This window comes from Schistocerca americana, chromosome 3, assembly GCF_021461395.2.
Source record: "Schistocerca americana isolate TAMUIC-IGC-003095 chromosome 3, iqSchAmer2.1, whole genome shotgun sequence".
Classification (NCBI taxonomy): domain Eukaryota; kingdom Metazoa; phylum Arthropoda; class Insecta; order Orthoptera; family Acrididae; genus Schistocerca; species Schistocerca americana.
The window spans coordinates 464,961,103-464,986,133 of record NC_060121.1 but is presented as its reverse complement, the minus strand read 5'-3'; the positions used below and the strand labels follow the sequence as shown (position 1 = coordinate 464,986,133).

The 25,031-nt window shown below is 43.8% G+C and overlaps 2 protein-coding genes across 2 annotated transcripts in view; one reads left to right on the top strand and one right to left on the bottom strand.

Moving 5' to 3' along the window:
* Positions 1–12,394, top strand: part of LOC124606156 (peritrophin-1-like) — a 50,757-nt gene extending 38,363 nt beyond the window's left edge. The window contains exon 2 of the mRNA XM_047138121.1: positions 12,171–12,394. Coding sequence (XP_046994077.1) covers positions 12,171–12,394 — 224 coding nt within the window. The remainder of the gene's footprint in view (positions 1–12,170) is intronic.
* A 7,090-nt stretch (positions 12,395–19,484) lies between these two features.
* On the bottom strand, positions 19,485–24,264 carry LOC124605097 (peritrophin-1-like). Its single transcript, XM_047136547.1, has 2 exons — positions 24,213–24,264; positions 19,485–19,823 (listed from the first exon to the last, which is right to left on the bottom strand). The coding sequence occupies exons 1-2, from the start codon at positions 24,217–24,219 to the stop codon at positions 19,600–19,602; spliced, it is 231 nt and encodes a 76-aa protein (XP_046992503.1). The 5' UTR covers positions 24,220–24,264; the 3' UTR covers positions 19,485–19,599.
* Between the last annotated feature and the right edge of the window lie 767 nt (positions 24,265–25,031).

Sequence of the window (25,031 nt, the reverse complement as noted above, 5' to 3'; positions counted from 1 at the left end):
CACAACGTTACATACAAAGAGCAAGCCAGGTGTACATTAGATGTATTCCATGTATGTACATGAAATGGTGGTTGCAAATTGCTATGAGCAAGGGCGTAATGTGACTGGAGATGCAAGTCATTAGTTTGCTAATAACGACAGAGCTTGTGACACTTCAGGAACAACTTTTCATTCTCTGCCTACCATAACTGTGGTTACAACCGTGAATACGACTCCATCTTTGTTGTACTGACCGCATAAACTACTGGAAGTTCTCCTCGCCCAGACCCACAATGACAACTTGGAACCCGATTTGCTCCATTCGGCAGACGAGCTAACATCAACTAAAGAAGGAGGTGTTAGTCGCGTAGATGATCTATCACATCCAGCAGTTCCGTAATGATTGACGTCGTAGAATCAGCCTATATATCTATTTTAGGCTGAAAGCTTGTAACCTCCCCCCTCACTTATCGACCTTAATGACAGTGAAAAATTAAACCGCGTGTACCTAATGGAAATTTGGGAAAAGCAATCGTCACCGAAGTTAATCTATCGGTAAAGAGGGAGGAAAGGGTTACATCTTAATGAAAGGAAAAATGCAAATGAAACTGGTGGAAATTAATTTTGAAAAGGGGTAAAGTTAATAAAGAAAGTAAATGTGCGGCCGTTACGTTAACAATTAACTAGCGGTAATTAGATATTTGAGACTTGGGGGAAATCACGGTCGCCAGTCCTAAGGACAATTACTATAGTAACTGAAAAAGAAAGGTTATTACACATATAATTAACACTAGAAGCGTGGCAACTGAAGGTTGACACGTGTAGTGTGAAAACTGAAAGTTTGTCAGAAGTAATAAATTTCGCTACACTCTGACTTAATTTAGCAAAAGAATTAATAAAACCGGAAAATCGAAAGTTAATTTAGTGACTGAAGTTAATAGTGAGCTTTCTTTCTGAAGCACATCGAAATCCAGTAAAATACGGTTAGTCTTGGACTAAATCAACAATCATTTCAAAAGCAACTTGACTCTACGCAATTTAGAAACAAGAGATTTAACTTTGAACTTGAATTAAATGATTCTGAACTATTAACAATAGTAAAATTTAGTACGTACCAAGCTGAGCTGCAGTCACAGGTAACTAAAATACGGTAACAAAACTCGCACTCTTAATTTGTGCTTGTGCAATCTAAATATTGTAGCCAGCTGATCTTTGAAATTAAAGCAGTGAAATCGAATGATGCTGGCGTATGAATTTCAACGACCCTCGGGCTCATTTCGGAAAAGGAAGGGACCCTGCTTGGCAATGCAATTGGGACAATGAGCAACAAAGGTTCATGCTAAGTTGCTGTAATTTTGCGAGGCAAATGGAACAATTTGAAAAGCTGAGGTCTGCCATACAGTTCTGAAACTTTACGTGCTTTTAGTCTTCCTTGTTGGTTGATTGAAGGTTTGAAGCTGTCGATCGAGGAGGTGGCGACAGTCACTCATTGTCGGCCGTCGCTGCTGCAGAAGCTGGATGTTGGCGCGCCTTCTTCTCGACACGGTCACCAGGCGAAACGGGCTCTTGATGTGCGCCAGCTAATGCTTCCCGTCCGCGACACCATGTCAGAAACTATCATCGCGAGTCGAGCGCAATTACATGCTGCCAAACCCCGAAAGCGCGGCAACTCGCGGGAGCGTCACACAACACCTGCTCCACTCGCTACTCCCGCCAGACTCTCACTGCTCTGCCCGCGCTCCACGCGGCAGAGTTCACACTACCAAAGATCCTACACACTTTGATTCTTCACACGACCCATCGATGTAATCGTTCGATAGCAGTTTTCCCTAGGCAAGACCCAGCGTAAAAATACAAATAATATTTACGAAACAAACCAATTATACATCGACATGAGTGCATAAATATACAAACAGTAAAACAATTACAATATATAAAGAGACAGAAATGTCATATCTTGAGGTAACAAAACAAGGAAAAAAAAGTAATAGTACAATAGATGGAAATAGGAGGATATGCATTTCCGGCGTTACAAGCTGACGACCCACAGTACTTTAGGTGCCCATCGACTGGGTCAGTCTTAGAGAATAGCTCGATTAATACACTGAAGCGCCAAAGAAACTGGTATAGAAATGAGTATTCAAATACATATATACGTAAACGCAGAATACGCCGCTGCGGTCGGCAACGCCTGTATAAGACAACAAGTGTCCGGCGCAGTTGTTAGAGCGGTTACTGCAGCTACAATGGCAGGTTTTCAAGATTTAAGTGATCTTGAACGTGGTGTTACAGTCGGCGCACGAGCGATGGGAAACAACATCTCCGAGGTGGCGATGAAGTGGGGAGTTTCCCGTACGACCACACACGAGCGTACCGTGAATATGAGGAATCCGGTGAAACATCAAATCTCCGACGGCGCTGCGGTCGGAAAAAGATCCTGCAAGAACGGGACCAACGACGACTGAAGGAAATTGTTCAACGTGACAGAAGTGCAACCCTTCCGCAAATTGCTGCAGATTTTAATGCTGGGCCGTCAACAAGTGTCAGCGTGCGAACCATTCAACGAAACATCATCGATATGGGTTCGTGTACCCTTGATGACTGCATGACAAAAGCTGTACGCCTCGCTAGGGCCAGTCAACTCCGACATTCGACTGTTCAAGACTGGAAACATGTTGCCTCGTCGGACGAGTCTCACTTCAAATTGTATCGAGTGGACGGACGTGTAGGGTATGGAGACAACCTCATGATCCATGGACGCTGAATGTCAGCAGGGGACTGTTCAAGCGGGTGGAGCCTCTACAATGTTGTGGAACGTGCGCGGTTGGAGCGATATGAGACCCCTGATACATTTAGATACGACTCTGACAGGTGTCACGTACGTAAGCATCCTTTCTGATCACTTTCATCCATTCATTTCCATTGTGCATCCCGGCGGACTTGGGGAATTCCAGCAGGACAATGCGACACACGACTTTTCCAAAACATCTACAGATTGGCCCCCGGAAAACTTTTCTGAGTTTAAACACTTCCGCTGGCCATCAAACTTCCCAGATGTGAACATTATTGAGCATCTCCGGGATGCCCTGTAACGATCTGTTCAGAAGAGATTTCCATCCAGTCATACACTTAGGGATTTATGGACAGCCCTGCAGCATTCGTGTTGTAAATTCCCTCGAGCACTACTTCAGAAACTAGTCGAGTCCATCCCTCGACGTTCTGCGGCAGTTCTGCGTACCAGTTTTTTGGCGCTTTAGCGTATAAGGGATATACATATATTTTGATTCACTAAAAAAAACTTATCTTTTAGATCTATTAATTAATAAATGAATATTATAATCATTTATATGCATGGCTGTGTTGACTTAGCTGCAGTACCTACGTACAGCGCCAGTGGCTATCATTTATATATATATACACTCCTGGAAATGTAAAAAAGAAAACACTGACACCGGTGTGTCAGACCCACCATACTTGCTCCGGACACTGCGAGAGGGCTGTACAAGCAATGATCACACGCACGGCACAGCGGACACACCAGGATGCGCGGTGTTGGCCGTCGAATGGCGCTAGCTGCGCAGCATTTGTGCACCGCCGCCGTCAGTGTCAGCCAGTTTGCCGTGGCATACGGAGCTCCATCGCAGTCTTTAACACTGGTAGCATGCCGCGACAGCGTGGACGTGAACCGTATGTGCAGTTGACGGACTTTGAGCGAGGGCGTATAGTAGGCATGCGGGAGGCCGGGTGGACGTACCGCCGAATTGCTCAACACGTGGGGCGCGAGGTCTCCACAGTACATCGATGTTGTCGCCAGTGGTCGGCGGAAGGTGCACGTGCCCGTCGACCTGGGACCGGACCGCAGCGACGCACAGATGCACGCCAAGACCGTAGGATCCTACGCAGTGCCGTAGGGGACCGCACCGCCACTTCCCAGCAAATTAGGGACACTGTTGCTCCTGGGGTATCGGCGAGGACCATTCGCAACCGTCTCCATGAAGCTGGGCTACGGTCCCGCACACCGTTAGGCCGTCTTCCGCTCACGCCCCAACTTCGTGCAGCCCGCCTCCAGTGGTGTCGCGACAGGCGTGAATGGAGGGACGAATGGAGACGTGTCGTCTTCAGCGATGAGAGTCGCTTCTGCCTTGGTGCCAATGATGGTCGTATGCGTGTTTGGCGCCGTGTAGGTGAGCGCCACAATCAGGACTGCATACGACCGAGGCACACAGGGCCAACACCCGGCATCATGGTGTGGGGAGCGATCTCCTACACTGGCCGTACACCACTGGTGTTCATCGAGGGGACATTGAATAGTGCACGGTACATCCAAACCGTCATCGAACCCATCGTTCTACCATTCCTAGACCGGCAAGGGAACTTGCTGTTCCAACAGGACAATGCACGTCCGCATGTATCCCGTGCCACCCAACGTGCTCTAGAAGGTGTAAGTCAACTACCCTGGCCAGCAAGATCTCCGGATCTGTCCCCCATTGAGCATGTTTGGGACTGGATGAAGCGTCGTCTTACGCGGTCTGCACGTCCAGCACGAACGCTGGTCCAACTGAGGCGCCAGGTGGAAATGGCATGGCAAGCCGTTCCACAGGACTACATCCAGCATCTCTACGATCGTCTCCATGGGAGAATAGCAGCCTGCATTGCTGCGAAAGGTGGATATACACTGTACTAGTGCCGACATTGTGCATGCTCTGTTGCCTGTGTCTATGTGCCTGTGGTTTTGTCAGTGTGATCATGTGATGTATCTGACCCCAGGAATGTGTCAATAAAGTTTCCCCTTCCTGGGACAATGAATTCACGGTGTTCTTATTCAATTTCCAGGAGTATATATATATATATATATATATATATATATATATATATATATATATATATATATATATATAGGGTGAGTCACCTAACATTACCGCTGGATATATTTCGTAAACCACATCAAATACTGACGAATCAATTCCATAGACCGAACGTGAGGAGAGGGGCTAGTGTAATTGGTTAATACAAACCATAAAAAAATGCACGGAAGTATGTTTTTTAACACAAACCTACGTTTTCTTCAATGGAACCCCGTTAGTTTTGTTAGCACATCTGAACATATAAACAAATACGTAATCAGTGCCGTTTGTTGCATTGTAAAATGTTAATTACATCCGGAGATATTGTAACCTAAAGTTGACGCTTGAGTACCACTCCTCCGCTGTTCGATCGTGTGTATCGGAGAGCACCGAATTACATAGGGATCCAAAGGGAACGGTGATGGACCGTAGGTACAGAAGAGACTGGAACAGCACATTACGTCCACATGCTAACACCTTTTTATTGGTCTTTTTCACTGACGCGTATGTATATTACCATGAGGAGTGAGGTACACGTACACACGTGGTTTCCGTTTTCAATTACGGAGTGGAATAGAGTGTGTCCCGACATGTCAGGCCAATAGATGTTCAATGTGGTGGCCATCATTTGCTGCACACAATTGCAATCTCTGGCGTAATGAATGTCGTACACGCCGCAGTACATCTGGTGTAATGTCGCCGCAGGCTGCCACAATACGTTGTTTCATATCCTCTGGGGTTGTAGGCACATCACGGTACACATTCTCCTTTAACGTACCTCACAGAAAGAAGTCCAGAGGTGTAAGATCAGGAGAACGGGCTGGCCAATTTATGCATCCTCCACGTCCTATGAAACGCCCGTCGAACATCCTGTCATGGGTCAGCCGAGTGTTAATTGCGGAATGTGCAGGTGCACCATCATGCTGATACCACATACGTCGGCGCGTTTCCAGTGGGACATTTTCGAGCAACGTTGGCAGATCATTCTGTAGAAACGCGATGTATGTTGCAGCTGTTTGGGCCCCTACAATGAAGTGAGGATCAATGAGGTGGTCGCCAATGATTTCGCACCATACATTTACAGTCCACGGTCGCTGTCGCTCTACCTGTCTGAGCGAGCGAGGATTGTCCACGGACCAGTAATGCATGTTCCGTAGATTCACTGCCCCGTGGTTTGTGAAACCCGCTTCATCGGTAAACAGGTAGAACTGCAACGCATTCTCTGTTAATGCCAATTGACAGAATTGCACTCGATGATTAAAGTCATCACCATGTAATTGCTGATGTAGCGACACATGAAACGGGTGAAAGCGTTGACTATGCAGTATGCGCATGACATTGCTTTGACTCAGTCCACCGACTCTCGCAATGTCCCGTGTACTCATGTGTGGGTTCATGGCAACAGCAGCTAACACACCAACTGCATCCGCTTCTCCTGTGACGGGCCTGTTACGGACCCGTTTGCGTGCTACGACCATACCTGTTGCATACAGTTGGCGGGCCGGCCAGAGTGGCCGAGCGGTTCTAGGCGCTACAGTCTGGAACCGCGCGACCACTACGGTCGCAGGTTCGAATCCTGCCTCGGGCATGGATGTGTGTGATGTCCTTAGGTTACTTAGGTTCAAGTAGTTCTAAGTTCTAGGGGACTGATGACCACAGCAGTTTAGTCCCATAGTGCTCAGAGCCATTTGAACCATTTGAACCACAGTTGGCGGTAGATGTTTTGCAATGTGCGGCACGTTGGATGCTCTCTGTCCGGGCACCGTTCTGCATACACCCTGCAGGCTTCAGCTGCATTTCGTCGCCACTCGCCATAGATGAGTATCATCTCCTCCTTTTCAGAATTCTAATACACCATGGTTACAGTTCCTACAACACTACACTATCACAGACGTCTGGTAACACGGTGTACTACAGTTGGTCTGCGTGCGGAGACGAATGCAGAATAACAATAGCAGCAAGCGCTACATGCGGACACTGCGACAGCTAGACCAAACCACAACAGTGCACTACAGCCACACTCGCAAACACGGTCGTCATCGTAAACATGTCCCTGCAGATGCTGCTCGCCGACCGTTTCACGTGTTTGTTACAACACGCAACTGAACGTCGGAGGTTTCAAGCGTCAACTTTAGGTTACAATACCTCCGGATGTAATTAACATTTTACAGTGCAACAAACGGGACTGATTACGTATTTGTTTATATGTTCAGATGTGCTAACAAAATTAACTTGGTTCCCTTTTAAAATACCTAGATTTGTGTTAAAAAACATACTTCCGTGCATTTTTGTATGGTTTGTATTAAACAATTACACTAGCCCTCTCCTCACGTTCGGGCTGTGGAATCGGTTCGTCAGTATTTGATGTGGTTTACGAAATATATCCAGCGGTAACGTTAGGTGACTCACCCTGTATGTGTGTATGTGTGTGTGTGTGTGTGTGTATTTTAGCCGAAGAGGGAGGCATATTGCACCACCGTTTCAACTTTCCCAGCAGATAAACAAGGTAAACAACTTATCAGTATACATCATCGCATAATGACGAAGAAACCTCAGTTCAGGGGCCGGTGAGGTATTTTTGCGTAATACGCTGTACACGAATTGTGCTGACACCATGAGGAACCACTCCTGAAAGCGAAATTACTACACACACATGGTAAGCCATGGTTGTGATATTGCTGATGCAGATTAAAGGCTAGGTCAGTGAGGTCAGGGTTACCCAACAGGCATGAACTGCACCAAGGCTCTGTTACATCTTAGAAAAGAGAGGTGCTACCATTCCATAAACAATGGAGTATCAAGTTCTTAAAACACAAAGGGTGTTCAGTAAGTAGGGTAACACATTTTTTTCTTGGCAAGCTTCGATTGGAAAAACATGGAAATTGTTGTGGGACATCCTCAACTACTCTCACCTTATCCCCTACAGTTTCACGAGGTTTCGATAGATCGCGGTGCAATAGGTAACCTTCGAAATGATATTTATGGCAGGTTTGTTCCAAGCATATGACTGTCATGGAACATTTTGGCGGAAAACCATAGTTTCGAAGTTATTAATATGTGCTTGCAGAGTAACTATTGAGACCTGGCAGTAAACAAAAGCACTGTGAGTCGTTGAGCGAGGCGTACATCATCATCACAGCAGGGTCCCCCAAACCTGTCTGATCACGCGGGAACCAGCCGGCCGCACACAGCTGTAACTTCTGTAATGTTGGAATGTGCGGACACTTTTGTTCGAGGTGATTGACTGATGACAGTTAAACACCTCGCTGCTCAGCTGTACGTCTCTGTTGGTAGTGCTAACACACTCGTCCATCAGTTGGCGTACTCAAAGGTTTGTGTCCCTTCTGGTTCCTTTTCATCTAACAGAATACCATAAAAAGCAACGAAGGGCCATCTGCGTGGAGTTGCTGGCGCTACGAAGCAATACCTGGATAATGGCGAGGTTATTGATGCAGAAAGACGGCGCCGAAGTCGACCAGCAGAGCGGTACCATGCGAAAGTACACAGTAAGGTGGGGTAAGACTGTGGAGTTGAACAAAGATTATGCTGAAAATTAAAGTTATATAGCCAAAAGAATGGGTAATAATATGGTGTATTGGAATCTAGAATAAAACTAATCTGCTTTCAGAAAAACAACATGTCGCTTCACTTATTGAATGACCGTTGTGCGCCGGCCGGTGTGGCCGTGCGGTTCTAGGCGCTTCAGTCTGGAACCGCGCGACCTTTACGGTCGCAGGTTCGAATCCTGCCTCGGGCATGGATGTGTGTGATGTCCTTTGGTTAGTTAGGCTTAAGTAGTTCTAAGTTCTAGGGGACTGCTGACCTCAGATGTTTAGTCCCATAGTGCTCAGAGCCATTTGAACCATTTGACCGTTGTGCTATTCTACATAGACAGAATCAGTTACTGCCAGCAGCTAGTTACGATAGGAAACCTACACCAGCCAACGACTAGAAATGGGTCAACAAGTTGTCTCTGAGAAACGCTGTCTCTACCAGCTTCGCGTCTGCTGTCCATGCAGAGTCTAAACGCTACTGCCAGCGGATCATCTACTGGCTAACTTCCATCCACTACTGTCTGCCTATCCCAGGAATAGATAGTTCATACCTAACCACCTAGCTGCTCAGCCATAATTGCCATCACCACTGCGAGCCGCCGCCATCCACCCGTCCGCGCTGGGTTCCACCGTTTCATTCTGCATGCCCGCTGAGTCCCACACCGAGATGTGCGTTCGTATTAGTCAGCGCGGCTGCCTACCCCAGCTGCCGCCCATCGCCATATCTTGCGGCCTACGACAGCCACACCGCTTGAGTGCTGACAATGGGGCCTTGCCTGGCTGCTGCTCAGGGCGAAGCTTCCCGCTGGCCGTGGCAAGAGGTCGCTTACTGATCCAAGCATGTCGACATACGTAAAAGATATTATATGTAAATGCTGTTTCCGTGGTAGGAAGTTGGGCACCTACCTTGTAGCTATCGACCACACTGCTACAGTCATGGCTACGGTAGTGAATTCCAGGCCTTCCTGACCGCTAGCAGCCCATTACCACAATCCTCTGTAGAGATCATTCACCACCGACCTCTACAACTAAAATCAGCACACGCTTCTCCATCTCAAGCGTCCAGACTGAGTGAGGCATTCCACCATTTATCATTTGAGGTTCTACAGAACTTGTTTAGTTAATATACAAATGTCGGCATAACAGCTAATCCGTTGGTATTCCACGATGTTGATACTTTTCAGCTTATAGCTATTTCTACTTGCTGAACCATTGCACGTGTACAATAGTAGACTTCCGTTTGCTGAAAGGTTGTTAGTGTATGTAGGGACGATACCAAAATACGTACCCAGAGTAGAAGAGTTCTGTACACTAATACACAACAACATTCTGGTAAAAGAGCAACTCTATTTTACAACTCATTACATACTACCAATTGATCAGACTAACGCATAGCAGGAGTTTTCCGATACGGAAACACCCCACAACACTTTGTTGCTCTTATGGACAAGGAGTCAATGCCACGACAGCCTTCGTATGAGGGGCATTCATATGGTTTTATTTACCACATCGATAAATCAAGTTATGTAATTAATTTTCGGTTAGTTTGCAGGTACATGTCATTATTCCTTGTACACAATACAATTCCCGCATTATAGTACTGTAGCATTACCGTAGATGATAGCTTAACCTGCCTCCACTTGATGAATGAAATTTTAACCCAGTTCAGAAAGGTCGTGACGTCAAACAAATTTTAATCTTTATCGGCTCTTAACAGATAAACCTTGTAAAAGGAAACGCCCTTAACATACTTTAGCACGGCGGTCCCATTTGACGTCCGTATTGATATGGAGCAGATTATCCGCGCCATTGTGTATATAAACCCTCATTGATATACTGTTTTGCATTTTCTGATTGTTTGGAACGTACGGACTGCCCACGTCCCTGTAAACTATTCATCATGAAGGGTAAGTCAAAATTATCTTGTAACACAAATTGAAAAGACTAATTCTCTTGACGACTGAAACTTGTAACTCATGAGGGTTCCTCGAAGAAAACCACTTGCTGTCATCTTTGGCTTGTTGTTCGATGGTTACCTTAATCGTACACAGTGGTTTTAGAAGGTGTCGTTCATCTGCGTTTAAACAAAGAGAAACCGCCGTTCAGTTAAGAGCTTCACAGTAGTAAGCGGTGGTCGCATTGCTTCGAACAGAACGCAGTTATGATGTATGTAATAGTACCATACTATCCACGAAGGTTTCTCCGCTGATGAACCATACGATTTTATTAGAAACATAATACAGTGCGTATCACGGTAAAGAGTTAATACTGGCAGAGCCGAAAGTGCAAGCTAACGGAACACATATCATTACAGAAAACATTTGCGATGTAACTGCGAACGAGTGATTACGAGTTGCCACTGACTACAGTATGATATATTGTCCTTGTTAGCTATCAAGTCCCCATCTAATTCGACTCATGTTGGACACGTTATCGTCCCCAGCAATAGAAATGAAATGATTTGATCGTATGGCATTTATTGGCCGGGATATCCCCTTCGGGGTTCTACCGCCGTATTGCAAGTCTTTTTAGTTGGCCACTTCGGCGACTTGTGTGTCAATGATAATGAAGGACACACAAGACCCAGTCCCCTACCGGGAATCGAACCCGGGCCACCTTGCGTGGTAGGTGGTATCGCTACCGCTGCGCTACGAAGGCGGACAGCAAGAGAAAAAATTTTACATGGTCACGTTACATATTTTGGAGGCAATATGCACCCATCTCGTGCAGCGAGGTACAACTTCTTTGAAATACCTTCGGATCACCTCATAAGTTTTCCGAGACTCTAAAACTCGCTGCTCCAGTTCTCCATCATGAAAATGTGAGTGCGGTACACTTTGCTTCTGATGTGACCCCATACAGAAACATCGAGAGTATTCGAATCGGGAAATCTCGGAGACGTGTTTTCAGGAGCCTTTCGCCCTATCCACCTTGGGCCATATAAGGCGTTATAAATCGACTTCCATCAGCAAAAAAATTTGCCGGTGCCTCATCATGCGTCCAAGACATCGCCGAAGCCGCGTACGGGGCAGGGGTGATTTTTTTACCCAGTCAGATAAGGGCCTCATTTTTCACATATGTTTCTAGTATGACACATCATAGTGAAGTCAGTGGCTACTCGTGACCACAAATTCGCAGTTATCTTGCAGGGGGCATGTCTGCTAACTCATCGTTTTTACTAGGGCGATTCTGCTTCTGTTATCGCATACTTTCCTCCGTCTCACTTTTTGATGTTACAATGATGCAACCTGTATATATTAGTTGAAGCAGGAATACATATGGCACAAGTTTAGACGATTCGTGGACAGATGGTACACACAACTTTCCGTATGTAGGGTAATTAACGTTGGTCGTGATAGGAAAATCGTTGACGACCCAGTGGTAGCAACGTAGTGGGCAGGGAGAAATACCGAACAAAAAGAAGATCGTATAGCTTCCTGGAAATCTTAAAAAGGTTCGTTACTTAGCATCCCCAAGAAAATCCATAGTCAGTATTTCTGGTGTCGATGGGAGCGCGTAAATTTAGGCATACGAACTTGATTCTAATCTTTGTACGACTACCATCGCATTTAATGTTCCTTCGTTAAAAGGACGTGGCTCTTGGATAAATGACAGTGTGGAAATATTTTTCAATCAATTTGTAAATCACAAAGTGTAACACAAATAAGACTTTTAAACGTATTGCCGCGGAATCGTGTGCCTAAATTCCTAAATCTTTGCTCACTGATTACACTCCAAGAACGCGTTCCCTATGGTGACGACAGTCTACACACTAATACTCTTACTGTTCCAGTGCTGGCTTCTCTTCTGGCTGTGTGCGTGCTGGTAGCCGTGGTGTCGGCGGCCCCCACCTGCCCGCAGTACGACGGCTCCACGCCCGTCTTCTTCCCTGACGAGAACGACAGCAGCAGCTTCTACGAGTGCAGCAACGGCAGGTCCGTCCACATGGCCTGCCCCACTGGCACCGTCTGGAACTCCAACATCAACACCTGCGACTGGCCCCAGTCCAGGAAATAGAAAGCACCGGACGATCGGCTGTCTCTCATTCGACATTACTTGGCATGATGATGAAAATGTGCTCCAATAACTTTCACAATGTTCTGTAATGTAACAGTCGATTTTGAATAAACAGCAATGACAAAATTAATCATTAACAGCATTAAACAAGGATATTGCCTATACAACATGGTATCCTAAAGACTTGATATACATTTGATGATACTAAAAGAAGGCGCTGACGGCAGGCAAAGAGCCGAATATACACAAATCAAAAAAAAGTTTTGCATCACCTCGGTTTGGAGAGTTCCGGAACCTGTACAGAAAACTGGGGTAGAGATCAACATAAACATCATTTCCGCCCTTTTTATTTGCATGAAAACCACACATTGCATGTTGTACCACCATACAGCGACACCTTCAGAGTTGGTGGTCCAGACTGCTGTACACACCGGTACCTCTAATACGCAGTAGCACGTCCTCTTGCATTGAAGCATGCCTGTATTCGTCGTGGCATACTGTCCACAAGTTCATCAAGGCACTGTTGGTATAGATTGTCCCACTCCTCAACGGCGATTCGGCGTAGTTTCCTCAGAGTGGTTGGTGGGTCTCGTCATCCATAAACAACCCTTTTCAGCCTATCCCAGGCATGTTCGATAGTGTTCATGTCTGGAGGATATGCTGCCCACTCTAGACGAACAATGTCGTTATCCTGGGTTGGGTTGGGTTGTTTGGGGAAGGTGACCAGACAGGGAGGTCATCGGTCTCATCGGATTAGGGGAGGACGGGGAAGGAAGTATGCCGTGCCCTTTCAAAGGAACCATCCCTTCATTTGCCTGGGGCGATTTAGGGAAATCACGGAAAACTTAAATCAGAATGGCCGGACGCGGGATTGAACCGTCGTCCTCCCGAATGCGAGTCCAGTGTGCTAGCAACTGCGCCACCTCACTCGGTCCGTTATCCTGAAGGAAGTCATTCACAAGATGTGCAAGATGGAGGCGCGAATTGTCGTCTGTGAAGACGAATGCATCGCCAATAAGTTACCGATATGGTTGCATTATCGGTCGGAGTATGGCATTCACGTATCGTATAGCGGTTACGGCGCCTTCCATGACCACCAGCGGCGTACGTCGGCCCCACATAACGCCACCTCAAAACGGCAGGGAACCTCCACCTTGCTGAACTCGTTGGACAGTGTGTCCAAGCCGTTCAGTCTGACTGCGTTGCCTCCAAACACGTCTCCGACAATTGTCTGGTTGAAGGCATATGCGACACTTATCGGTGAAGAGAACCTCATATCAATCCTGAGCGGCCCATTCGGCATGTTGTTGAGCCCACCTGTATCGCGCTGCATGGTGTCGTGGTCGCAAAGATGGACCTCACCATATACGTCGACAGCGAAGTTGAGCATCATGTAGCCCATCGCACACAGTTTGAGTCGTGGCTGTACATGGTGGCGTTGCTTTCAGAGTACGTATATATTAAGCATCATTCATTGATTTTTCGTCATCTTGCAGAATATTGGATGTAAAAGATTTCTTCACCGTTGAAAACGCTTTCCATATCACTAGGAAATAAAGTGAATCTGTGTAGACTGCTGATGCGATAGGAGTGAACAGTAAGGATTAACGTCTCCTAGATGACATACTTACCGTCAGCACAAGTCCGGACGGGGGAAGGGTGACAAAGAAAATCGCTTGTAGAATTTCCAAAGAAATAATGATAGCATTTAAAGTAGCTTCATCATTCGCAGTTCTAAATATCAGTATTGCATTTAATTACCGATTATCACACTCCTATCGTCACGAAACTCGTACATGCCGCTGTTACATTCTTAAATGTCATAAAAAACATATTTTCATTAGAGTGTTTATACTTCTATACACATAATTCTCTTTCACCCTTTAGACAACATTCATGGGTGCATTATGTGTTCCCACCTCTCGCAATATAAGGGTACGTCCACCAATATCGGAAATGATCGTTTTTGTGCTCCAGTTGTATGGTGTAGGGAAGTATAACGGTGCATGGACGTACTAACTCTCAAATTTATCAATTGAAGACATAAAGTCTGAAAATAAGTTCGTGATCATATTTTTGGCACTTTATTTTACAGGTCTGTCTTGGGCACATATTATTTTCTTCTTACATTTCACTATGACCGGTTTCGGCTACTGCCATCTTCAGATCATAAAATATTCTGATGTAGTATCAACGTCAAACTAAACATGTAGGTACATAGTAAGTGCTGAGCAGTTACGTTCTGTACTGTGTTGTAGCAGTTCTTTCTGTGTACGTCCAACTTTCCTCGTGCTTTCGTCCCTAAGTTTTACGCACCAGTGTATACGCAGGTACGTCAGCGGATTCAAACAGAACAGAAGTATCTTCCCTTCTACCTTACGAGTAATTATTTAAACCTTGATTATGGCTGCGAACCACAGAAAGTGGTAACAGGTATAGTAAAGCCATTCATATTCCTCTACAGTGTTGGCATCACAGATGTTGTCTGTCAGCCATAGCCCTAAGAACAACAGATCACAATTTTAAGAACGGGGAGCAGGTACGAACATACAGGGCTATTCAAAACGAAGTAACACATTTCAGACATTTATTGCTTCCAAACAACAAAAGATAGAAACACGATTCCAGCATGCCTGGACAGAGAAAGGTTCAAATTTTTATGCATTCAGTTTGAGTACCATGTGTAACACAATATCAAAACGGCGGCTCATTTCCTGCCACACACTAAGCAGCTGGTCCCTCGTTATAGAATTCACATCTTCAATAAGGCAAAGTCGCAGACGTTCAAGACTGTCAGGCATAGGGAAAATAAAAAAGTGGTCTTCTACACACCCCACTGATATAAGTCACAACGTGTGAGGTCTGGAAACCCGGGAGGCCACCCGCGATGAAGCTCATCTTCTGATCTTCCTCTTCCAGTCCATTGTCCTGGAACGTTGTCACGCAGGTAACGTCGGACGTGCTTACAGAATTGTAATACTTGCTTTAGTTTTAACTTCTTTTTTCTTTTTCTTTTAAAAGTCTGAATTTCTTACTAACAAGCGACCTCCCGTGGCTCCGCGTGGTTAGCATGATGTACAGCGGTTGGACAACAATTTGGAAACAACAAAGAGCGCAACACATTACTGTACCTAATAGGGTGCAGGAAAATCGTTGGCATTGAAAACAGCTTCGAGTCGTCTCGGAATGGATAAATACACGTACTGTAAGGGTTTCAAGGAAATCTTAAACCATTCTTCCTGCAATAGTGGCAGTTGCAGCTAACGATGACGGAGGTGGATAGCGATCATACACCCTCTATCCAAAGCTCACTACAAAGACACAATCATATTGATATGACTGTGACGGCCATAGAAGATGCGACAATTCTTCCTCGTGCTCGCGAAACCAGTCCTGGACGATGCAAGCTGGGAAGTCCGCAGCTCGTGGTCGAGTGGCTAGCATTGCTACCTCTGCATCACTGGGTCCGGAATTCGATTCCTGGCCGGGTTGGGGATTTTCTCTGCCCAGGGACTGGGTGTTTGTGATATCTTCATCATTTCTTCATCATCTTCATCAACCGTGGCAGTGGCTAGATTGGACTGTGAAAAAAAAATTGGACTGTGAAAAAATCGGGACTTTGAACGGGCACTGATGACCGCGCAGTTGAGCACCCCACAAACCAAACACCATCAATATCACCACTGGGGAACAACCAATGTATCATGGCATGGACATGATTAATCAAAATGCCCACATAATTCTTGCAAGTAATGATAGCTTAGTAACAACGGGGTCAATGGAATACCACGATGTGGCTGCCCAAATCACCACCCAAGCACCGCCATGTTTCACACTTTGGACGTAAACTTGGCCAGAATTTGGAAACAGCGTGTATTGAGACTCATCTGACCAAATTGCATTTTTAGATGTCTCTACAGTACAGATTTTATGGTTACGCAACCACGTTTCTGTTATGGGCATTTGCATCGCTGATGATTCATTTTGGGATTCCAGCTCGATCTGAGATTGTCTGTTTATGGAGCTCGTTTTGGTTTTGACAGTGTTTTCGAACGCTACATTCAGTTCGGCTGCGACTATGCAGCTGTTGTCTTCTTCTTATTATTATTTTTTTTTTTTTGTTACAGTCCTGTTCATTGACCAATGCAGTATAAATCTTCGATATGGTGCCTCTTGAATCAATAAACACTCCGATCCCCTGGTTGCGGCAGCACCACCACACGAACACAAATAATTTGTCCACGTTCGAATTCACTTTTCTCCGACGAAATGCACTCACAACTACATAGAACACTATTGTGATCGCGATTGACACTTGCAATATAGTGAGGATGTTGCACGGGTGCTGTACATGGCCAATTACAACAGCCAACCTGTTGGCTTAACAACCAAGTACAAATGTAGTAGATTTGGTTCCGTACTATAAATTTCTATCTGTGTGTCCCTCTACATCTCCTTCCGAGATATTTTCTAACACTGTCACACAATAAGACCAATACATTCATTTCTTTTTTATACTATAATAAAAAAATATTATGAAAATCATTGGTTCGGCTTTAGCCGTTGCAAGAAATCCCCAGCACTACATTTTAAGTAATTGGGGGGGGGGGGGGTGCACAAATACAATTCCAATCTACATATTACAGAACCTTTTTTTGTTACAAAAGAATGCAGATACACTCCCCTTGATGCTACAATGCAGTCTCCAACCTAATGCGAAAGGTGTAAACTCTATAAGATGTGGAAACAAGACACATAACGATACGCAAAGATCGACCTCTGAAAATACGAAGCGGTTTACCTACGCTGCAATGCCAAAGTTGCGTAATACAATTAAAAATACACGAAGCTGGACAATCGACAACTTGGTGAATTCTTCGACCATTTATAGAAAATATTTAAATGTGAACATTAACATGTATTAAATCAGAATATGCTTATGATTATTAGCTGTCAGAAAGTAAAAGTTTGTTGCTTGAGCTTTACGCCAGAATATCCCAGAATATTTAATGAATCGACATCCTATGTATAAAATAGCTTCAAACGTCTGATCACTTTAAAAATGTCTTAAATATTTTCTTTTAAGCGTGTAAGCGAGAAAAAGTGTAGGAAAGATTTAAAATTATGTTTGAAGTTTGTTGGAAGTAGCTAAGTGCTGTCGTTATGAAACACTGGATAAATATAGTCTGGGAATTTGCTCTCCATTCAAAGTAAAATCTAGTTTTTCACGCACCTCAATGTTTATGATATCATGTGTCCTAAACTATGAGTCGTACGATGATAGAACTTCGCAGGTGCATTTAGTAGTATATGTAGACACTGTAAGCAAAATATATTGTGCATAGAATTAGTAATAAAGAAGCAATAAATTAAAACATAATGCATGATTTTGAAGATAAACTACAAGCCATTTTCAGCAAATATAATTTTTCAAGCATCAAAATGTTTCTGATGTCATATCTCCTAAACCATGATTTAATTTAGCAAGTAGATTCAGTGGTATATGTGTATGTTGTTGTTGTTGTGGTCTTCAGTCCTGAGACTGGTTTGATGCAGCTCTCCACGCTACTCTATCCTGTGCAAGCTTCTTCATCTCACAGTACCTACTGCAACCTACATCCTTCTGAATCTGCTTAGTGTATTCATCTCTTGGCCTCCCTCTACGATTTTTACCCTCCACGCTGCCCTTCAATACTAAATTTGTGATCCCTTGATGCCTCAGAACATGTCCTACCAACCGATCCCTTCTTCTAGTCAAGTTGTGCCACAAACTCCTCTTCTCCCCAATCCTATTCAGTACCTCCTCATTAGTTATGTGATCTACCCATCTAATCTTCAGCATTCTTCTGTAGCACCACATTTCGAAAGCTTCTATTCTCCTCTTGTCCAAACTAGTTATCGTCCATGTTTCACTTCCATACATGACTACACTCCATACATATACTTTCAGAAATGACTTCCTGACACTTAAATATATACCCGATGTTACCAAATTTCTCTTCTTCAGAAACGCTTTCTTTGCCATTGCCAGTCTACATTTTATATCCTCCCTACAAAAGCTTTCTCTAAGTCTACAAATGCTAGAAACGTAGGTTTGCCTTTTCTTAATCTAGCTTCTAAAATAAGTCGTAGGGTCACTATTGCCTCACGTGTCCCTATATTTCTACGAAATCCAAACTTATCTTCCCCAAGGTCGGCTTCTACCAGTTTTTCCATTCGTCTGTAAAGAATTCGCGTTAGTATTTTGCAGCCGTGACTTATTAAACTGATAGTTCGGTAATTTTCACATCCGTCAACGCCTGCTTTCTTTGGGACTGGAATTATTATATTCTTCTTGAAGTCTGAGGGTATTTCGCCTGTCTCATACATTTTGCTCACCAGATGGTAGAGTTTTATCAGGACTGGCTCTCCCAAGGCTGTCAGTAGTTCTAATGGAATGTTGTCTACTCCCGGGGATATTGTCTGGAAACTGTGTCACGTATAGTGTTGGTAATAAAGGAGTAATAAATTTGTACGTCATGCCTGATGTTATAGGTTGACTGCATCAACAGCTGAAATATAGCAAGGGATAAACTTGTTGATTCATCATTTTGTTGGGAGGAAGGGAGAGGGTGGTGTCAAAGAGAATAAGTTGGTTAAAAGTTTGAAATTGTACGGCATATTTGTTGGAACTCGCTCAATTACTGGATGAATCAAGCCAGGGTATTTGGGAGCCGTCAGTTACGGGCCCTTAGACAAACACTCAGTTTCTTATGGCAATATTTTTCTTATGGTACTAGACCTTTAACCTAAAATTATACTTCTCAATGAGTAGATTATAGCAGCATTTCAATTTTAAATTCGTTCAGTTCTTATGCGAAACATGTTTGTTGCTCCTACGCCGCAGCTGGTATCAAACTCCGGGTTTCGAGGCAGAGCTTTAGTAATATGTATACAGCGTAGTAACAAATATTAGGAATACAGCAGCACAGTCGGCCCGTTGCCTGCCGTCAGTACAATATCATTAAATGTTTGATGTTTTAGGGTACCATGTTGTATAGAACTTTGCAAAATCCTTCTTTAATGCTGTTAAAAAATAATTATGTCGTTGCTGTTTATTCAAAATCAACTGTTACATTATAGAACATTGTGAAACTTATTGGAGCACATTTTCGTCATCATGCCAAGTAATGTCGAATAAGAGACAGCCGATCGTCCGGTGCTTTCTACTTCCTGGACTGGGGCCAGTCGCAGGTGTTGATGTTGGAGTTCCAGACGGTGCCAGTGGGGCAGGCCATGTGGACGGACCTGCCGTTGCTGCACTCGTAGAAGCTGCTGCTGTCGTTCTCGTCAGGGAAGAAGACGGGCGTGGAGCCGTCGTACTGCGGGCAGGTGGGGGCCGCCGACACCACGGCTGCCAGCACGCACACAGCCAGAAGAGAAGCCAACACTGGAACAGGAAGAGTAAGGGTACTCGTAATCGGAATGACAGTCAGTCAGCAAAGATTAACACGCAATACAAATACGTTTAAGAATTTAGAAACGTATTAAAAGAGTCTCGACCGCAATAGATCATTTATTTACAATGGTTACTAGTTTTGCTCAGAATGCGACCATCTTCAAACCATTTAACCAAGATGGTAGGCCGCTTATTGCGGTCGATATTTGTTTTTAATCCATTTCGAAAGCACTTTCAGACGGAACGTGTGACGGTAAGTCACATAAATGGACATTTGGAGAAAGGGAAAGAAATTTTTTGTTGTGCGACTTGTGAATTATAAATTATTTCAAGACTGCGTACGTGCGCGCGATGTATAAGAAAGATTAAAAAAGTTAAATAATACCACCAAAAATCACAAACTGGGATGTGATATAAAAATAGAAGAACATTCTTTTTATCTGTGTACTGAAAATGAACATGACCAGAGACTATTGCTTTATTGAAAGCGCTCCTGTTTTTGTTTCATCTAGAGGTAGGCCGCCATTCTAGCGCTGGATAATATTTAATGTAAGAAAAATATACTTATAATTGTTATTAGAAAGTGTGTATTACTGACTTAGTTGTCACCTCGCATGATTGCAACCGTTAATTATAATTAACAAAATTTTAACAGAACTTTATAGTGCAGGGAGCTCATCTCCCCTAGCAGGATTTAGTCGGCCATTACGCTGACTGTATTATTTAATTAAAATTTCATGTAAATGCGAGAGACTTCTCAATTTTGATCTTTCATTAATTTCAAAGTTAAAAAAGCGTAGTAATAAATTTCATTTACTAAAATCCACAGCACTGAATGATATCAGTATGTTCCATTTTGGCCGCCTAACGGCAGATGAGATTCTCTCCAGTTTTACCTTGCAAATAATGAACAAGAAATATTGAAAATCATTACACTCAATAAGCGCCGCAATACCTCAGTTAATCTTTGTGACATTTGGTGCATAAGTAAGCAGTAGCCCCTGACACCCATATTAATAATTACAGTTTGCGTAAGAATACGCATATTTTCAATTTTTAAATAGCAGCGCTCACGCAAATTATTTATTAGAAGGCGGTGAGGCTCGTTGTGTTTAAAAAATATTATATCGTACGTACTTCGGCGCAGCCGATGTCCGTACGAGTGTTATCGTGGTATAAATTAAAAGTCTCATGCTAGCCCACAATATTAAAGCCACCCCAACCAAAATCATAAAATATATAATTATAAAAATAAAAATATGTAATTATCCCGCGATAAGTGGCCACACTCACGTTCATATACACTTATACCGTGATAAACGCTATTTCTCCACGAGAAATGTACTGGAAAATTACCTTTGAGAATGCTCGTTTGTGATTCGTGATTTCAAAAGAATAGATTGAAATATATTTCCGTTGTCACATTTGTCCAAGAACCAAGTTCCTTCAATGAAGGAACACTAATGCGACGATGGTCATGTAAAGTTTGAAACCACATTCATATGCATAAACATACACGCTCCCATTGACATCAGAACTACTGATAATAGAATTGCTTGGGCGTGTTAAGTAATAAAGCTCTTCAGCTGCCATGACTTACAGTAGGATACTCTGTCTTTTCCAAAGTTTGAAACCACATTCATATGCATAAACATACACGCTCCCATTGACATCAGAAGTACTGATAATAGAATTGCTTGGGCGTGTTAAGTAATAAAGCTCTTCAGCTGCCATGACTTACAGTAGGATACTCTGTCTTTTCCCTTTTGTTTGGTTTTTCTCACTGCCATCATCATTGTTTTTACATGCTCCCCAATGATTTTACTGTCACAACCAACGTTGATTACCCTATATACGGTTCTATGTACTGTCTGTTCACTAACCGTTTAAACTTGTGCAATGTGTATTGCTATTTCGACTAGTGTATACTGTTTGTATCACAGTTAACACCAAGAACTGGCACAGGTGGAAGTATAATAGAGGCAAAATTGCTCCAGTAAACATGACGTTTCAGCAGACATGCCATCAGCATAATAATTCCAAATGAGTGCAAGTAGCAACAGGCTACCATGTGATACATCACACTATAAATGTATTTGAAACGGACGCTTTTCGATGAAGTCCCCATCTAAATGGGCACAAATGTCACTCATGCCCCGTGTGCACCGTTGGGGAATGTTTTAGGTGCATTATGAAGCACTGGCACATTTTGCTGCTATGTAAGCCGACGTGTAACGCCCTAGTGCGGCCTAGACGCGTAGGGCGAGCAACACCTGAACCCAGGTGTCCGAGATCTTCCCACCCGAATCCTCTAGACTCTTCTGTCTGGGGTCGCATCAGAAGTGTACAGCACTCCCTTTTATATCGTTGAAGAATTGGTGCAGCGATTTGTACAGTCTTGCGAGATGTACCGGAGGTGTTTGAGAGAAATCGTAACTTACTCCTAGAGACGGTTAAAGTATAGCATCCAAAACCGGGTACACCTGCTTTAACTAGTACGTAACAGTTTATTTCAGCGTGTAACTTGAACAAATAGTATTGTTTCTCTCGTTGAGGACGGTCACGGGTCAAAAGTGAGTCGAATTAGATGGGCACTTAAACGCAAAGTTTACTTTCCACATTCTTTGGTGATAAGAAAGACAAGACGCTGAGGTAACGAAAGTAATGTAACACCTCCTAGTATCTTGTCGCAGCTCCTTTTGCCCGGCGTAGTGCAGCATCTGGAAGTAACATGGACTCAACAAGTCGTTGTAAGTCCCCTGCAGGAAGTCTGAGCTATGCTGGGACTTAATCGAGAGTTTAGTTCGTGTACAAAATCCTTCACCGCCAACACATTCACAGTTACGGACAGCTACAGGAGCAGCAAAGCTCAGACTTTCTGCAGGGGACTTATAACGACTTGTTGAGTCCCATAAATAATCGATGGGATTCATATCGTGCGATCTGGGTGACCAAATCATTCGCTTCAATTGTTCACAATATGCTTCAAACCAGTCACGAACAATTGCTGCCAGTTGACATGACGCATTGTCACCCATAAAAATTAAATAAGGTAAGGAACAAATTGTCTCCAAGCAGCCAAATACAACCAATTGCCGTTAATCATCGGTTCAGTTCGACCAGAGGACTCAGTCCAATCCATGGAAACACAGACCACCTCGCTATAGAGCCACCCCCAGCTTTTACAGTGCCTTGTTGACAACTTGAGTCCATGGCTTCGTATGGTGTGCGTCACACTCTAACCTTACCGACAGCTTATACCAACTGAAATCTGGATTTATCTGGCCAGGACACAGTTTTCCAGGCGCCTAGACTCCTACCGATATGGCCACGAGCCCTGGAGAGGCGCTGCGGGCTATGTCGTACTGCTAGCGTAGGCACTCTCGTCGATCGTCTGCTTCCGTAGCCCAGTAACCAAATTTCGGCGCTTTATCCTGAAGGATACGTTCGTCATATATTCCACATTGATTTATGCGGTTATTTCACGCAGTGTTTCTTGTGTGTTAGCACTGACAACAACACTACGCAAACGCCGCTGCCCTCGGTCATTAAATGATAGCCGTCGGCCACTGCGCTGCCCGTAGTGAGAGGTATTGCCTGAAATGTAGTGTTGTCGGCACGCTCTTCACACTGTGGATCTCGGAATATTTGATTCCTAAATAGAATGTCTCATGCGTCTAGCTCCAAATACTATTCCGCATTCAAAGCCTGTTAACTCTCGTCGTTCCCCCGTAACCAGGTCGAAAACCTTTTCACACGAGTCACCTAAGTAGAATTACTGCTCAGCCAATGCACTCCACATTTAGAGCCTGTGTGCGCGATTCTGCCGCATTCTGTATGAGCATATCGCTATCCCACGACTTTTGTCACTTCACTCTACACAACACAGTAGCTATATCATAGTGTAGTCGTCGGGACTTGTAACCACATGTTTGGAATTATGTGGCAAACGTTTTCTGTAACTAGTTCCGTTATCTTACAGCTTCACATCTATCAGCATTAACTCTTCGTTATGATACCCCTAGTATTAGATTTCTATTAACATGGTGTGCAATCAATAAAACTTCTTTGTCCTTCGTCGGTAGAAAAAACATCGTGGGTAGTAGAGTGCATTCTACCTTGTGGTCACATACGTGTGAACAGTGTTACTGTGAAGCTATAAACTGAAGAGTGGTTTCTCTTCCTTTAAACATACATGAACAACATCTCTCCAAAGCACTGAGTGGGTTAATATAACTTCCAGTCAAACAAGAAACCAAAGACGACAGCAAGCTGTTGGCATCGAGAATCCCAGATTTGCATATTTCGTAAATTACGTGATTTAATCGTCAAGAAAACTACGCCTTTCCAACTTATTTTGCAAGAGAATTTTTGACTCACCCTTCATGACGAATGGATTACACCGACGAGGTCAGTCCGTTTGATTCAGACAGGGAGAAGATGCAAAACAGTCTACCACCAAGGCTTTATATATACTCATTGGCGCGGATAATGTGCGTCATATCAATGTCAACGTCAAACAAGACTGCCACGATAAAGTATGTTAAGGGCGTTCCCTTTTATAAGATTTTGCTTTTTAAGAGCCGACAAAGATAACAATTAGTATGACGCCATGATTTTTGCAAATGCCGGTTTTTGTTCTGAAGTGCTTCTGAAGCAGTTGTTTGACAGCAACTGTTCGTAGATTTTGTTAATCACTTGAATACATGATTCAAAAAATTATTCCCATTTATTAAGCTGTGATTAGCACATACTGATTTCTCTTAGCATTTTTGAAACGGAAGTTGAAAAGAAAAACTACTTAAACAGGACCTCTCATGAATCTCAGTCGTCATACAAAGGTGATATTGAAATCATGATACCACCAATACAATGAGTTATACTGTTACAATTCGTCGTTAAATATACGTCCCGGTTCGCGGTGTCTCAAAATATTTCCGTCCCCTTTCCTTTCCCTCGAATAAATCCCAACGTATTAACCCAGTTCTTTCCTGAGATACATTATTTTGCCGTTGATTAAAGTTCCACATGTCATGCTGTATTTCAATTATCGCTCATGTTTCATTGTAGTTCACTGTGAGTCAAAAAATTCTTGATACTCTTTATGTGTTAATGTTTTCCGAGTAATAGGATACAGTTAACTTTCATAAAGTAATTGTACCACTAAATGCTTTCTTTGGGAGCAACCGCATGGGTATG